Source organism: Taudactylus pleione, unplaced genomic scaffold (assembly GCF_031769625.1).
Source record: "Taudactylus pleione unplaced genomic scaffold, aTauple2 ptg000370l, whole genome shotgun sequence".
Classification (NCBI taxonomy): Eukaryota; Metazoa; Chordata; class Amphibia; order Anura; family Myobatrachidae; genus Taudactylus; species Taudactylus pleione.
Genome location: NW_028284771.1, coordinates 6949452 through 6967621, shown reverse-complemented (window position 1 = coordinate 6967621; position 18170 = coordinate 6949452). Strand labels below are relative to the sequence as shown.

The 18170-nt window shown below is 39.6% G+C and overlaps 1 protein-coding gene across 3 annotated transcripts in view; it reads right to left on the bottom strand.

Moving 5' to 3' along the window:
* The window catches only part of MCTP1 (multiple C2 and transmembrane domain containing 1), a 1010275-nt gene that overhangs the window by 487480 nt on the left and 504625 nt on the right, over nt 1-18170 (bottom strand). For all 3 annotated transcript variants that reach the window (XM_088444636.1, XM_088444637.1, XM_088444638.1), the window contains one exon: nt 2522-2560. In XM_088444636.1, the coding sequence (XP_088300762.1) occupies nt 2522-2560 (39 nt within the window). The remainder of the gene's footprint in view (nt 1-2521; nt 2561-18170) is intronic.

The window sequence follows — 18170 nt, the reverse complement described above, 5'->3', positions numbered from 1 at the left end:
TTTGGTCGAGTTAGCATTCTCTGGAGAGTTTGGGCATTTTTTTCCACTCGCAAATTTACTAATATCAAACTCGGGTGAGACATCTACTTTGCCATGGGAAAATTCTGGAGAGTTAGCAAACTCTCTTCACTTGACCATCGGCCAAAATCAAATAACTTTTCACTAGTGAAGATAGGATTCGGGAATTTACCAAGATGAGAGTTTCTAAACTCTCATGAGAACGGACAATACTCCTGTAAAAATTTGTGAAATCAATTCACCTGCCTGTGAGCTGCGAGCTTGGCACAAACATGCACAGATCAGTGTGTTCCATGTATGTTTCAGCCTGTAAATAGTAAATGAAGGGTTAATTTGTTAAAAAAAAAAATAACGTAGGGTCCCCCCCAAAAGCCCAACCAGCCCTGGGCTGCTCAGCCTGTCTTGGTTCCTAAACTTACGGGGAAAATAACGAGTAGGGTTCCCCCATAATTTAGGAATCAGCACCTGGCTGCAGGGCCAGTGCTGGTTTTAAATATCGGGGGGAGAAGCGTAGGGGTCCCCCTATATTTAAAACCAGCACCAGACCCAAACTGACCAGGGTGTAATGCCAATCAGCGGCAGATATCGTTAACGATGTGCACTCTCGTGGATCGTTAACGATGTCTTCCATCGTCTGAACTTGCAGGACAATTTGATGATATCGTCAGATTCTGCAAGTTCGGGGATGTGGCAGGGTGACATCACTGAACGTTATCGTTAACGATATTGTTCAGTGTGTATGCCCAATGTCATTTGCCCGGGAGAGAGTAGGAGTTCCAGGAGGAAATGAGCATATTAACTAGTGTGTATCCGCCTTTAAACACTCCATATCCAATCAAGCACTCCTCATTTATACTTGTATGGGAGTGCACAGTTCCAATTAGGAACAATCACTCTCTTAAGGATTTTCCTATTGGTGTAACCATCACACTGGTAAAATTACCTAATAAAGTATAAACTGAAACCACGGCCCACATATTTTCTCTTATGTACTACCCAAAAACCCAACAATGTCACAGGTGGGTACCTTGTTAGCCTCTGGCATGCACAGTTTCCTATAATCAGTGTTGCTTGTGGCAACTTAGGGATGAGATTGGTCTCCATTAGCACATATAGATACATTAGGTCATTGGTTCTCCACCATATTCTGGTGAAGTAACCTTCCTCATAATGACATCTGTTTTCATGATCTATTATCAGGAGAACTGGTGTACTAATTAGTGATTAGATCAGTGAGCCAGATTCAGAGATGTCCCAAAACCAACAGAAGAATCTGGGTCTAATAAAAAATATAAAAAATAATAAATATAAATATAATACCAGCGTCAACACCTAAAGAGCCTGTGTTAGCTCTGAAAAAATTATAAACAAGCCCCTATAGTAATAACCACAATGATGTTATGCTAATTGTATAAAAAGTGAATACTTAATAAATATAATTATAAAAACACCTTGGCATGGCAGAAATAGAACAAGACGCTTTCCTTTTTAAATGAATACATTTTACATGTCTGAAAAATAGATTAAAAATACAATAGTCATAATACATTAATTTATCATTAATAATAAATATGAGTTCTACATCACATGACTTACAATAAATATAGCCATATTAGCCTAAAAATGTATACAAGAAATTTGTAAAAGAAACCAGGTGCTATTATGCCAGTTCAAACAGACTTTGTAACAAGTGCAAGGATAACATGTATCGGATCCGTACTGAACGTCTATGACTAAAGCCGTGATATTTCCGGTGAATTTACACCGGAGAGACATAGACGTTCAGTACGGATCCGATACATGTTATCCTCCACTTCACAGAGACTCCTAGTGCAGGGGTGAGGAACCTTTTTTCTATCGAGGGCCATTTTGATATATATAACATTATTCGCGGGCCTGGTACAGGCCATGCCCCCTCCATGTGATGTCACACGGGGGCGGGGCCACTATCACCGGTGATTACAGCAATGCGTGGGGCATCCTGAGGATGGATTCTGGCTGCAGGGTGCCATTCTAGGCACCCTGTAAGCCAAGTGAGGCTAGCAGATAAAAGCATCGAGGGCCAGACAAAATGTTTCCGGGGCCTTATACGGCCCCTGGGTCTCAGGTTCCCCATCCCTACACTAGAGCATGCCCAGAAAACGGTCCCGACATGCCTGCGTTTTTGTAACCACTCCCGTTACCTCCCCCAAATGCTGACTACCAGTATCTCACTTTGCTAATAAATCCTCTTGAACGCCATCACGAATTGATCGCTGCACATGAGCAGTGCGGCTTTGATACATAACGGCAAAGAAAAATTTCCACTGCGTCCGACATCAACATTGGGTCCATCTCTGAACCAGGCCCTTTGTGTGTTAGCGACCACTGTTACTTGTATAGTGGATAGGGAAACATGCCCATGTGTGAGTACAACAAACAACCATTTTGCTATATTATTATTATTTTTTTATTATAAGCTGGCAAATCGTAATTGTGATTAACTATATGTGCCACAAATTACCTTACTTGATCGTTTCCAATTCTTCTTTATTACCATAGTCTGCAAACAAAATAAAGTTTAATTATCTTTTTTATTTTTCAATAGGTGGCACAGATGCCAGAGGGATCTTCATTCCTTGTTAAGGCCTATTCTGTATTCAGGGCATTTAAAGAAATAAAGAAATCAGTACGTCTTATTTACTATGCCGCAGAGATGAGGAGGGTCATCGGCAGCGCATATATTTAGGCCATCTTCACGGGAAACATTAATCATTGGACTGTAGTTTTCAGTGTCACACGGCAATAACCTGCTCAAAACTCTTTCTCCTCTAACTTGTATATATATCAAGAAGTTAAAATTTCTTCATTCGTTTTTTTTTGCAAAACGAGACAAAAAGTTTGGGACGTAATCTATTTCAGTATCAGTTTACATCGTATTACAGCTTTCCGCACAGAGAAGTATATGCTCATATATAAAGAATGAATTCCAGACATAATTGTAACTGAATATATTTAAAAATAAGAATAGAATATGAATTTAATGCATGAGGAGACTGTATTATATAAATTGCGTGCAGAATGTCAATCAAAACTAAATGTTGCCATTTTCTTCTACACTGATTAGTAAGTTTAAATGCTGCAAAAACATAAAAACTTTAGTTTACCCTGAATATGCCCTTATAGGCCAATACTTGGTGAGACCCTCTGGCTGAGTGAAATCATAGTCATGCAAGAAAGTACAGAAAAGAACAACTAGATCAGGTCTATGAAATGCTCTGCACACACAATTCTAAAAGCGTATGAACTGTATACTGTTCCTTCATGCACAATGTGTACTGTGTCCATCCAGTTGTTGGCCTCATTAGAATCCTCAGAGGGAGGTACAGTATACCGTTATGTCTGCAACTAAGGGCACATGGAAACTCCCGTTCCTACACATCATAGCCATAGGAACGGAGCACAGGCAGCCCTACCTCTGAGATTCTGTTGCACGCTCTTTGAACTATGTTGGCCACTTCCATAGACTTCATCACTGCTCGTGTGACACAAACTCAACTCATGTATAGCTCACTATGGAAAGGAAAGTGCAGCATATCTTGGCTGAGTTCCCTAGGCTGAAAAAGAGTTCCATGGTGAATCACTAACCCTAAACTGGACCTGTCACTGACCTACAACAGTACATTGGATGTACTGTATCCATTTGTAGGCTGGATCAATACTGTATGCAGTCTGTTAATTGGCTAAGAACCAATGACATCACTGACATACCGCCTCACTAATATTCAGCTCCTACTGAATTGATACATTCATTATTATATTCTCATGCATATTAGTTCAACACACAAAATAACTGCATCCACTGTCTAAGTGACTTGTCTACTTTTAAACTAAGGCGCATATTTATTATAGGGCACTAGGGCCCAATAATTATAATTTCTTATCACCGCTTATCATGGATATAAGAAATTAAGGATAACCTGAATTGTATTAAAAATACACATGCAGGCACAGGTCCTGCCATCTGTTAGAAGGGAAGTTACTGCTAATGCGATCGCTTCAGTTCTCCTTCAAGACTCCAGCGTGCTACTGTGCAAGTGTGGTAAATGTTACAATGTGTAGCCTATCTAACCCCCTACCCAAAAAAAAAATTGAGTTTTTTAGGGGGACATCCTGCAAATAATTGGTGATAAATATAAATAGCAGGTCCCAAATACACTTTTGATTCCAAGGACTATGTGGGGAACAGCTGATTTTTGTCTCCAAAAGTGACTCGGTAATAATTAATAGGTTATTTTTTTTAATATAGCTACTTGTAGATTTGATCTAAACTACAGACAGAAGTCTACATTCTCAGGCAGCAGGACTTCCATTCAGACCTATAAATGAAAGGGTAACTGCTGGTGATAACACTGCTATTGTCAACGACATCCATACATACCTCCCAACATTTGTGAGGGGGAATTGGGGAAATTGTGAGCGCCTTTGCATTGTGCATTGTGAGCGCCTTCGCAGCGTGCACGGTCACATGACACGTCCCCATTGTGCATAACGTTTGTGGTGTGACCACTTGATACACCCACATTGCACGTCATGCTGGTGGCTTGCTCAGGGCTTTCCAAGCCCCTCTGTTTAGTTGCCACACACATGTGCAACATTCATTCACCACTTTTCTGCTATGCAGAGCTGCAGGTGAGAGAGTGACACTGTTGCCTGTGGGTGGGATCACGGAAAATGCCCAAAAAGCAGGACTGTCCCGTCAAAATCGAGATGGTTGAGAGGTTGATCATAGCTGGTGGGTATGTTTACAGTATTTAAAAAGTATCATATAATTACTTACACCACCATAATGCTCGTTCGATTATAATTTTTTTAATTGATTGAAGCTATTTTTTAATAACTGCTTTTGTTTAAAAAAAAATTTAAATAAAATGTTTTATTAGTTGTAATTTCTTTTTTTTCTTTTTTTACATTTTTTCTTTCAAATATTTTTTTTACACAGTACACAAATACTGCAAATAAGCAAGCCTGCAAGACATCCCTCACACGCACACATTTGCAAAGACTGGCCTGACAAAGCTATTTGTTAACCCTTACAGTGGCAGGTTTTACCTAGGGGCTGCAAGGCTGTAGCCCCCCAGTAAAGTCTGCCATCTCAGTGAGTCAGTGCAGTCCGTGACTGCAAAGGCACTGTGACTGGTAGTGGCTTCCCATTGGAAGTACTACCTGCCAGTCAAGCACAGGCTAGGCAGCCCCATGGGAGGTGTTTTTTCCCACTGGGACTGCCAGCCCAGGCTGCGTTTAGCAGAGAGCGGCTGCTCTGCCTTTCGGGCAACCCTACACAGCTTCTAGAGGCTGCAGCCAATGCAGTCCCTAAAAGCCGGTATTATGGGCATGCACGGCGACACCGCCACTTGTGCGCATGCGCCGGTCCTAGAGCCTGCCAGATTCATTGCGCAGGTGCCAGGACCCTGCCAGCCAGACTAGCAGCAGTAGCAGACACCCTCATGCAACAGGATAGGAGCCGCCTCTGACCCTTACCATTCTGTGCCAGCATCCCTGGGCAACTGAGTACGGCTCAGCTGCCGCAATTAACGTGCTTTCAAAATGTACCTACAGTAAATGCAGAAGTAGAGCTTGTAAATTACAGGTATCTAATTCTTTCTGTTCAGCAGCTCAAATGTTCCATTTATTTTCAATGCAACTTGCTAGTGATGCTTTCAAAGTGTATCCGAGTCTGCACACCGTGAAGGCAGCCATTTTTAGGGGTAAAACAGTTTTAACTCATATAATTGCGTGGAGGCCATAGGCTGGCTTTAAGTGGGGGTATAAGCTGATTATCTAACAACCTTGAATTCAACAGTCCTTACTTTAATGCTATACATAACTGGTCAAGGGTTTATCTCTACTTTTTCTCCCAGAATTTCAGGATTTTCCATGGAAGCGCCATACAGTAGCTTAATGAGTCAGCAGATTTTAGGAAGATTGGATTAAATGAGATAATTAATAGAATATTTGGTTAATTTTTTACTCTTACCGAATAGGTTCTAATAATACTATATAAAAATTCCAATTGTTTAAATAAATTATATGATTGCCATGTAACCAATGCTTTTTGACATAAGAATGTATAATAAGGGATGAACTTCTGATTTCTATATTTACTTACATGCTTAGAATTATCATCATGTGATAGGATGCCTAAACATTAGATGGGAGCGATTTATGTTTTTCTAACTGCCTTCCTTTATTGAATATTCGGATTACTTAACAAATACTAGATATATGGAGGATTATTGATTTGTACAATTAGAACGATTTAGTTGCTACTTATAAAACACTGATTTACTTAGCCCATTGCATGGCATACAATCCGATCACGTGATGTGTATTTACACCACGTGATTTGGCGCTTTGCTCGCATATGACAAGAGCATTGAGCGGTGCTGAGTCAGGTCACGTGGTGTATGTTTACATCACGTGACCCGTCGTCGTACCTCGTAACGGAAGCTAGATACAGACAGTAGGAGTTCACTGGATCACGCGGCGTCTGTTGACATCATGTGACCGGATGCCACTCTCCGTTTCTTAATGTGATCAGTTGATTATTGACATCTAAACCCGATTAATTTTATGAGTTTTAAGTTATTTAAGAGACACTAATATGTGTCTATGTGTATTCAAATGTATGAGAGTTAATGAACCCATATTTTCTATAAGGCTTGATTGATTAGTTACTGTTGTTAGCCACAGCTGATTATCATTAATATCTGCATAAGGGTATATAAAGCCCCATATTGAAGCAGTGTGGATATTGCTGTGAGGAAGCTGTGGGGCCTACCACAGCGAAACGCGTTTGACACCTTACTTTAAGGACAGCACTTGGATCTTTATGTGGACCTGTCTCCGGACCAGCACCATTTACTACTTTCCAGATTTTCTTCTTTCAATGTCAACATGCCAGTGCAAGAATACCTGCATTACTCCTAGGCTGTGGATACTTAACGAAGTCTGGTAACTATACAAGCTGGATAATATTCCGGATTCACACATATAGACCAGTGACTTCTATTCCATTGCTGCTATAGTGTATACTCAATATCACTTCAAGCGAAATCACCTACTGGGATCCATTTCTCCCATTAACTTTTTATCTACATATATCTACTTATATTCATATGGACATTCTTTTTTAACTTTTTTTGGGTCATCAATAGTTTTTTTTAGTATTTTCTTATTTTTTTGGTCATTATTTATCATTTTTATTTTTTATTTATTTATTATTGGATATTTATTTGTATGTTTATCATCATGCAACTTTGATTGTTTCTTACTTTTCATGATATATGTTATTTTAATTGATTTATATTATAATAAATTGAGATTCTCAATCAAGCCATATAGATACCGATTATTAATTATAATACATTGAGGCTCTATTGATTTTAATTTAGTATCTCTTTACCTTGATATTATAGATCTTCCGTAATTTATTTTTTTGCATCAGTATATACGATATTTATGCATGTAATATCATTAAGTTTTCCAGCGCTGTTCACATTTATCCTTTTCCAGGTTGTAGGAAGATGCCATTGTGGCATTTGGGCATATTCATGAAGCAGAACGGACCTGTTACATACATGAAGAAACACACATGTTTTAGGTAACGGTCCATTCATCATCAGGGGCATGATGTAACTGCCGCAGATTTAACAAACTCTGAAATCAGAGAGTTTTCAGAGTTTGCTTGCGAAGACTGATGCCATATGGAGTTAGTTCCTGACTGCCCACTCCATTCTTTTGGAAGGGTTCCAGAATGTGATGAGGGATCCGCTTTTAGCGGCCCTCTGTATGTGCATGCGCATTTAAACTGCAGGGCAGTGTAAACTTTCACTGCATGTAATTAGCGGTGAACGTGTCATATCCACCTTCGCGGCTCACAGTGAGTTGGATACAGAGGGCGAGATGTAATAGGGTCCAAGTTTTCCTAGTAACCGTATATATAAAAAAATGTCTATATGCACATTGGAAAAAAACACTAAAACTGCAGCTGTTCAAACATCAGGTAGCTGCCTGATTAGATCCAATAGACACGAGTAAAACAATAGAACAGCGCAAAGTCTTAATAGAATCTTAATGAAAAAGGGTTATAAAATTAAATATAAGGTTAATTATACATTTAAATTTAGATATAAAATAAAGCATGGATAGCTATACTGAGCAATGTGATATCACAAAAAAAAACATTGATGTATTTCTTAAAAGTGATAAGAAATTAACAATACAATACAGATGCTTCAGATCCGGATGCTCTTAATGAAGCCATTGAACTTAATTCCTTTTTATAGCTCTAGGACAGAATATCACTTATAGATTTTAGAGACTGACCGGTCTCATTATCCATACTATGATCCCTCTCCTCTCCCCCCTTCACCCCCCCCCTTTTTTTTGTCCATCTGCCACAAACCCTTGGCCACCTGTATAGACAGACAGTTTGTACCAAGGAGATGATCTACACTAACACGATAAAGGTTCAAACCATATTTGAGCTTTTTATATATACTGAGATTTTGTATAGTAATTAGATACAATGTATGAATATAAAAATATGTCTTGAAACCAAATTAAATACACTGAAACATTATATCTGAAAGATGGAATCTAGATAACAGAAGAGAGATATACATTAATATAAGTAACTCCGATTGCACTGTGGCCCTGATTCAGAACCGGACGCTCAGGGCCGTCCCTGCTCCTTTTTGGAGCGGCCTCCTGGCCGCTCGCATAGCTGTGGGTGACCACCCACAGCTATAGCGAGCGGCCAAAATGATGGTCGCTATGGTCAAGACCATCGCGACCATCGGGCTTGCGACGAGACCCTGCGGTAGGGTCTCGCTGCCGCAAGCCCTGGAGTGCTTTTGGCTCTATCAGAGCCAAAAGCACTCCCACTGACATCACTACTGATGTCAGTGGGGCCGGCCCCAGACAATAGGCGTTCGTCTGTTCCGTCTGGGCAGACACGCCCCCGGCACGCCCACCAAAGGGGGCGTGCTGTCAATCACCATCGACAGCACGCCCCCTTTGGTGCGAGACCCATAACGACGGCTTGGCCGTCGTTATTCGGGTGTCGTGCATGCACATGATGGAGATGGCTCCCTCGTGCACATGCGCACTTGGGCAACATCGACCCGCTTACGAGCGCTCAGCACTCGCGAGCGGGTCTGTATTAGGCCCAGTATCCAAAGCACTTCTATTATTGTACTACATAGGGGGGTATTCAATTTGGAGCGAAAAGTCCGTGTTGGACTTTTCGCTCCACATCGGTGGTTTTCCGGGGATAACGTATCAGGCACGTGCCCGGTTTCTATTAGAAATCAACTAAAACGGGAGCCGGCGGAAAGGTAAATATCGCCAAAAAATGGGAATTTTCGGGAAATATTCCAGGGACCCCCTTAAAAATGTCTAGACATGGGGGATCACTATGCGTACCCCCATGTTTACCTGCTGAAGGAAGTTGGGGTTTCTAATAGCCGCGGCAGGTGCATATGTGCGCTATGAAGAAGTGGTGAAGAATAGCACTTAGATTTTTCTTTTGTAAAAATAACTATTGCTATCAAATTTGGGGTACATGAAAATGGGGATAAGTATATTTTTAAGTCCCTAAAATGATATTTATAAATTCTGCAAAAATGCACCTGCCGTTACTCCTGCAATGAAGATAACACCTGCCGCATTTAATGGAACTCCTCTGGAATAAATTTTGCTATTTTTGAACTGTGTTACCTATTTTTTTTTTTTTTACACCCCCAAAATGAAACATCATTTTTGAGGGTGCCTGGTCAAGGTGTATCTCACAGAACATTCCGAAACATCCATCAGAATGTACACCATTTTGGATGATCAAAGTAATAGATCTTTGGCTAAATCAGAGTTATTTTACCTATTCAACATAGGGGAGAACCCCACTCCATACACACTAAACACATGTGCTGGGATGAAATATACATTAGGAAGAAGAGCAAGTGGATGCATAATAGAGACTGTGGATGGAAGCCTAAAACTTCCTCTTCCTACACTAATAGAGTGTGATCAATTGCCAAATAACAGGAGTGAGATCCCTACATCTGACATAGCATGTCATCACCCCCACTGGAGAGATATTGCTGATTACATCCCACCATTGGATAATGCTGTAAAAATTCTTCTTCTACTTGGCAAAGACATACTGAGGGTTACACAAAGTTCGTCAGCAACGCAACAGCCCTCACAATGAACCCTATGCCCAAAGACTTTACTTAGGATGGGTAATAATGGGTGATGTTTGTATTAACAAGGTGCACATACCAGACAACGTCAATGCACAACAGTTCAACAAGGTCAAGTGAATCATACTGACAGAGAGCTTACTACATGTGAGAAAGGTGGTGAAGGTATTGGTGATGCTGTATTTGATAAAGCCCCCATATTGGAGCGAAACCGGTCAGAGAATTACCTGCCAGTGATTATATATTACAGTAGCTTTGCTGCCACGTTACTGAAACTGGGATCTTGTGCTGTGGAAGCCTAATAAACTGAGCCTCTAGCAGGGAGCTGGAAGCTCCATCAGCACATATATACAAGCGGCTGTGACTCAGAACAGCTTACTTTGCCTGGGATTGTGCATTGGAAACTCCCTTGGTTATCAGCTGCACACATAAATCACCGACTAGACCCCCACTACTTACCAGGAGTGCCCACCGTGAGTGTGCTTCATAGGAGGTGTGTCCTTCCAAACTCAAAGGATTGTTCATGGGACTCTGCAACTAGGTATCGATGTGGTGAGAGACTGGGATAACAGTGTGCGCACTTATATCATACAGAAAGAGCTTTATATATTTATTATTGGATTTTCCACATGTCATTAATTTGACAAGAGACTGTTCCAGGCATCAAAGATCCAGTGATTAATTTCTATTAGAGGAAGTATATTTTATATATTTAAATTCTCAGGAGTGCATTTGAGTCTTTCTATATTGGTTAAATGTGATTATTTATAAGTGTAAATGTGATTATATGTACTGACATATTCCATTTTTATAAAGATTATTATCATCATATAGGTGGTGTCTTGAGAATTTTTTCTGCCATTTCGGGAACTACATACCTGTAGTATATTATTTATTTGTTTATTAGCGCATCACCATTGTCTTGTTGTGGTATCTCTATATTAGTAGTGGGCAGACACAAGCCCATTGGGTGAATTTGCTGCTATTATTTATAATATTCTATTCATTGATTAGCGCCCAGTCTTTTGTTTCTCTGTTGATGCTGACAACGAAGAAAGACAATAAAACTGCACCTTCAATGGAAGACAAGGAATTTATAAAAATTATGGATTAAGAATTCTTCAAAGATCAATCAAATAGTTGAGTTGCCCCATTCCCTTTTAATTCAACTAGATAAGAAACAAGTTTTTGAGATTCAACGTGCTGAGGCGTAACTTGGAAAATAACTCAGAAATTAAAGAGCAATTTGTAGCCTTTATGAAAAACATTTGATAACGGCCATGCAGAACAAGCTCCTCCACTTGAAAAGTGTGAAGAATGTTGGAATCTCCTAATCTTCGGAGCGTACCATCCACGAAAGCCAGTTCAGATAAGGTTGGTATTTGACTCAAGTGCTACATTTCAAGGTGGTACTGCAACAACGATGTGCATGATGAAATCATTGAATACCAAATAAAAGTGCATGTTTTTGGTAATAGTCCTTCACCTGCAGTGGCTACCTATGGACTTAGAAGAACAGCTCAAGAGGGAGAAATGGAATATGGCACTGATACTAGGCAATTCACTGAAAGGGATTTTGGACTTAAATTCCAGCCTACTGAAGATGAAGCTATACATCTACTCAAAAGAGCTCAAGCAATGTTAAATATTGCTAATTTGAGACTTCACAAGATAGTTTCAAACAGTACCCGAGTTATAAAGGTGTTCAACTCAGAGGATTATGCAAAGGATTTAAAGAACTTCGATCTATGCGTTGATACTCTTTTATAAAGACAGACACCTTCACATTCCAACTGTCAACGAAAGACAGACCATACACCTGAAGAGGTGTCCTGTCAACAGTCTCTATGACCCACTTGAATTTGTATACTATACACTTGAATTTGTAGCTCCAGTAACAATACAAGGGAAGTCTTTGCTAAGGGAGCTTTCAGCAGATTCACAAGACTGGGACGCACCACTTTCTTTAGGAAGGAAACAAGAATGGAAGATGTGAAAAGATTCCTTATGTTCCCTAGAGCATATCCAAGTTCCACGTTGCTACAGCTCTGTGTCACTCATTGTAGCAAAACGCAAGGAGATTTGTATTTTCTTAGATACTTCAACAAAGGCCATAGCTGCAGTCGCTTCCCTAAAGGTGACAGATCCTAAGGGAGCTTGCCAGGTTGGATTCATTCTAGGCAAGGCTAAGTTGGCACCACAACCTCAACACACTATTCCAAGACTCGAACTGTGTGGAGCTGTACTAGCAGCAGAAATAGCAGAGTCTATATCAGCAGAATCAGACATCAAACCGGATGCGGTTAAATACTACACTGATAGTAAGGCAGTTCTAGGTTACATAATAATAAACAAGAAGATTCCATGTGTATGTCAGTAATAGGGTGGAAAAGATCAGAAGATCTTTCTTAATTGCTAATAATTGTTAGCTAAATGCAGTTTTTGTTTATAAATTGCGTACCCTTGAATATATATTGTGTTACAAGATCTTCCTCCCTTGTCCAGCTTGCTGGGACTGGACGAGAGGAACCGATAGGTATAAATATGTACACTTTTCACCTAGGGCCGGCATTGGTTGATGTATACATCAGATTCACAAAGGCCATTAACTAAAAGTACCTTGAAATTCCTTACATGGAATGTTGAAGGGCTGAATACCCCTATAAAAAGGAAAAAAATATTGCGTCATTTAAAACATCTCTCACGAGATGTGGTATTTTTGCAGGAATCCCATTGGAAGCAAGGAGATTCAAATACTCTTAGGGACAATAGGGTAAAATAATTTAAAAGCGCATCTTTCACTACTAAAACCAAAGCGGTGATTATTCTATTTAGCAAATGTATTACTTATGAGATATTAGATGAAAAAGCTGACCCAAATGGTAGATTCCTATTTCTGAAAATACGGATAGAGGGTGACATTTTTACTTTTGCATGTATCTATGCTCCCCCTGGTTCTAATACATCCTTTTTTCAGACATATAATCTAATTTACAAGTTTGGGCAGAAGGAACTTTAATATTAGGGGGCGATCTTAATGTGACTATGGAACCTGCTGTAGATTCTTCAGGTGGCTCAGGGGGGGGAGGGTCTAGACGTGGTACACCACCCACTCTATCGTTACTTATAGACACATTCCAGTTGATAGACCCCTGGCGTCACTTACATCCCGTGTCCAGAGAATATACTTTTTTTTCCCATCCGCACAACTATGTTGGACTATTGGTTGATCTCTGAGCCCCTGCTACACAGAGTGTTAGATTCCGAGATAGCGGATATCCTGATATCTGACCATGCTCCAGTGTGGTTTTCTCTCAGTTTACAATCCCCTACTCTCTTTTCACATAATTGGCGTTTTCCAGACTATCTTTCCTCCTCGGAGGACTTTAAACAGCAATTAATAGGTAATTTTCAAAATTACATAGATGACAATATAATCCATAAACAAGATATCAATCTTCTCTGGCAAGCCTCTAAACCAGTCATGAGGGGCCATGTGATAGCCTATGTCTCACATAAAAGAAAATCTCTCAAGCAAAGGTTCCAACAGGCTAGTGCCTCGGTAGCCACAGCTTATGCTAAACTGGTGCAGGATCCTTCTGACTCCCATTCTGAGAGATATCGGGACACTAAAGCTGGCCACACACTAGACCAACTTACATCCAACCAGCCAACTTGTTGATTGGTTGGAATGAAAATCTGGTAATGTATGGGAGTAAATGATGATCAGCAATTTGCTCATAAATGCCAGGAAACAGATGAAAATGGTCGTCAGACAAGTTTGTTAAATGTTTAATCTAAACTATTTGTTCAAACAACAGTTTTGGTCCATTTTCCAGCATTTGGGAGCAAATTGCTGATTGCATTCCTTACCAGATTTACATTCCAACCAATCAACAAGTTGGCTGGTTGGATGTAAGTTGGTCTAGTGTGTGGCCGGCTTAAGGCTTTATATGACCTGTTATGTTTGGAACAAGCCCAAACTAACCTTAACTTTCAAAAGAACAAATACTTTCGTTGGGGGAACCGTCCTGGGAAGCTCTTAGCAAGAATGGTAAAATCTTATATATCGTCTAAACCTATTTCTTTAATTAAATTAAACACCTCTGAGTCCACTAGGATGCCTAATAAAATAGCGGAAGCATTCTTACAATATTATAAAACATTGTATCAGGCACCTATGGATGACTCAGATAAGGGAATGGAATTCTTAAATCAGGCAGGATTAACTAAACTCATATTATTATATAGGGAGAGTCTATTATTACCTATAACAGAGTAAGAGATTGCCTCTACTATTAAATCGTTCCCCACTGGTAAAACCCCGGGCCCTGACGGGCTGTCAGCAGCATATTATAAAATACTAATGTCACAGATCACTCCCCTTCTTTCAGTTTTATATAATTCAATACTTAATGGGAATCCATCACCACCTACATTCAATACTGCACGTATCATAGTCCTTCCGAAACCTAATAAAGATCATGCCCTGGTCTCCTCATACCGCCCAATTTCTCTGCTCAATCAGGACCTGAAATTGTTTTCCAAAATTATGGCCCAGCGTCTACAGTTACTACTCCCCAAATTACTACATCCGGCTCAAACAGGCTTTATTAAAGGACGTCACTCTACTCACAATATCCGCACTGTTTTAGCGGCAATGTACCAGTCACATGTGGAGAAAAGAAAAAGACAAATTGTGGTGAGTTGTGACGCTGACAAGGCATTCGATAGAGTGTCTTGGTCTCATTTAATACGTATATTTAATTACCAAAGGTTTGGCCCTGATTTCATTCACATATTCAAAACACTATATCAGGATCCGAAAGCCTTTCTGACAATAAATTCTTTAAACACCCGACCATTTTGTCTGACTCGAGGTACGAGACAAGGTTGCCCGCTCTCACCATTACTTTTTGATTTGGCCCTAGATCCCCTACTACGCCATTTTGAAAAGGCAGGGGGCTGGCGAGGCATTTTCTTGGCAAAGCATGAGATAAAATTTTCGGTCTTTGCTGATGATCTTTTATTGTATTTTGCTAACCCCAGGGAGGCTATACCGCTCCTCCTGCAGATCCTGCAAGTATTCGAGGAGATAGCAGGTTTTAAAATTAATTATGCTAAAACTGAGGCCTTGGCCTTTTTTGGGGAGGCTAGGGCAGGATGGGGAGACTCCTTTCCCTTTAAATGGGCAGATAAATACATAACTTATTTAGGTGTCAATGTTCCTTCACATCCTTCTCAATTGTATGCTGTTAATTACACTCCACTGTTGTTAAAAACATACACAGATTTTAATAAATGGGCCCATCTCCCATTGTCCTATATAGGTAGATGCCATCTTTATAAGATGATTAGTTTCCCTGAATTTCTTTACATTCTTCAAATGCTACCACTTATCCCAGATAAGAGAGATCTTAGACTTTTTAATCAGGCTTTACAAAAATTCATATGGGATGGAAAACGCCCCAGAATCTCACTGTTTAAGTTGCAACAACAGACACATTTAGGAGGGGTAAATCTACCATGTCTCAGACAATATGCCCAGGCCGCTAATTATAGAATAGCAATGGACTGGATTGGAGGTCATAACACTAATACCACGTACTCTATGGAGCAGGCATTTACTCCATACCATAATTTGGTGTCTCTTTTACACACCCATCCTCTTAGTTTAACTCCCGCAGCTAAAGAAAACATGTTAATAAATACGACATGCATAGCATGGCGAGTTACTAGAGCACAATTTCACTTATCCAAACAGTCCTCACTATTTTTACCATTATGGGGAAACCCATCTTTTCCACCTGGCAATTCAACCCAATTTCAACACTGGCATACTAGTGGTATTAGATATATTTATCAATTTTTACATGACCAAACACTCCAACCTCTCACTCGCTCCCAAATGCAGGAGAAGTTCCCCTCTCTTATCATTCCTTTATGTCCTTATTTGCAGGCAATGAGTTATATTCAGACCATGTTGCGTGTATTTTTGGCAGCTGATTTAAACTGGCGTCTGGATGATGCGTTGCGCAAACCACAGGGACCTTTTTCTACTTCCTTTATATATTCCTGTGCCCGACCTCTTATTAATTTAGAGACAAGTACTACAGGACTTGCAAAATGGAAGGAGGTCTTCCCGCAAATCCCCATAGAGACTATTGCTCTTCCATGTCTTAAAATGAATAAACGATTGGGATCAGTCTCTTATAATGAAATGCATCTCAAAATTTTGCACAGAGCATATTACACCCCCAAACTGAAATATATTATTGGAGATGCACCTAATGCCAATTGTTATAAATGTTCAGCACCTGCCGCCGATATAGTACACTGCCTGTGGGATTGTCCACGCGTACAGGTTTTCTGGGATGAACTTGATAGCTATATAAAAGAGATTCTAAATATTGCTTTTGTGATCTCTAAAGAATGGGCTTTCTGGAATATAACCACAAACACACATTCACAGGGTTTGACAAAAGGAAATGTTACTTCTGACCAAATTGACTGCAGCTGCCAAGAAGACCATTCTCTCACAATGGATTGAACCTAACCCACCTACCCTTATGTTATTACATCCTAGAATAATATTTCTGTTTACAATGGATTGGACAGAGACGTCCACCAATAAAGAAAACCTTACTGAAAAGTTTTTTGGTACATGGTTACCTTATATTCATACATTATCCCCATCACATAAGGATTCTTTACAGAGATGTTTCCAACTAACGTCATGGTTTAATTTGGAAGTACTTGACAATGGTCCTCCCTTTTGATTTTGATCCTGCTTATGATTTTGACTCATACTACAACTATGAGACGGCCTGTTAATGTTAAAGTTAATGGTAATAATAATGGTAATTATGACTGTAACTAAATATGTAACAGTGTTTGTAGCTACTTCTTGTGTGCGTAACTGCAATTTATATTTATATTTGGATTTATATACTGCAAATATTATAATTGTTTTGTTGGATGATTCTCGGCAATGTGTTTATCATGCTGAGGATTATTTAAGATGTAATTGTATTGCAATATATCACTTTCCTAACAATAAAATGTTTTTTTTTAAAAAAAAGAAGATCTTTCTTACCGGAACAATGGACTACAGATAAAAACCCTGCAGATCACGCCACTAGGTCAGTTCCTGCAACACTTCTGATGAGCACCACCTGGTTAGCAGGTCCAACATTCTTGTTGCAATCAGATGATGAATCACTCATTGCCAGAGACTCTTTTGAATTGATAAACCCTGAATCTGATGCAGATCTTCACCCACAAGTAACTACGTTGTACGTTATTACTGTTACAAGGGATCAGCTAGATCTACAGTACATCATTTTGAATATTTTTCAAAGTGGATGACACTCAGATATAGCACGACTCATTCATATTGCGCAGTATCTTGCTAATACCTTTTGGAATCGTTGGAAGCGTGAGTACCTGACTACTCTATAAAATCATTGTACATGTAAATGGCAATCAAATTGTTCCAACTTACAAGAAAAAGACCTTGTGCTACTTAAAAACAAGCAGGTCAATCGAAATTAATGGCCAATGGAACTAATTGTTACAACCTTTCCCAGCGGAGATGGAAAGATTCAGAAAGTAGCAGTTAAAGTAATTAAACATGGAACTGCTAAGACATTCGTCAGACCAATTATAGAGACTGTGCTTCTTATGTCTCATTGTGATCTTGTGTAATTGTTATGCATGCGTTACAATGATTTTGTCTTTTTCTTATGTGTTTGTACAGTTAAATAGTGATATCTACAGATATCAGACGGGGAGTGTACTGTTTCCACAGCACTTCTATTATGGTACTATTTAGTCTTGTCAGTGATTTTATGTGACAAGCTTATATTTTGCCTTTTACAATGTGACAGGTCAAAGGGTTGAATCCTC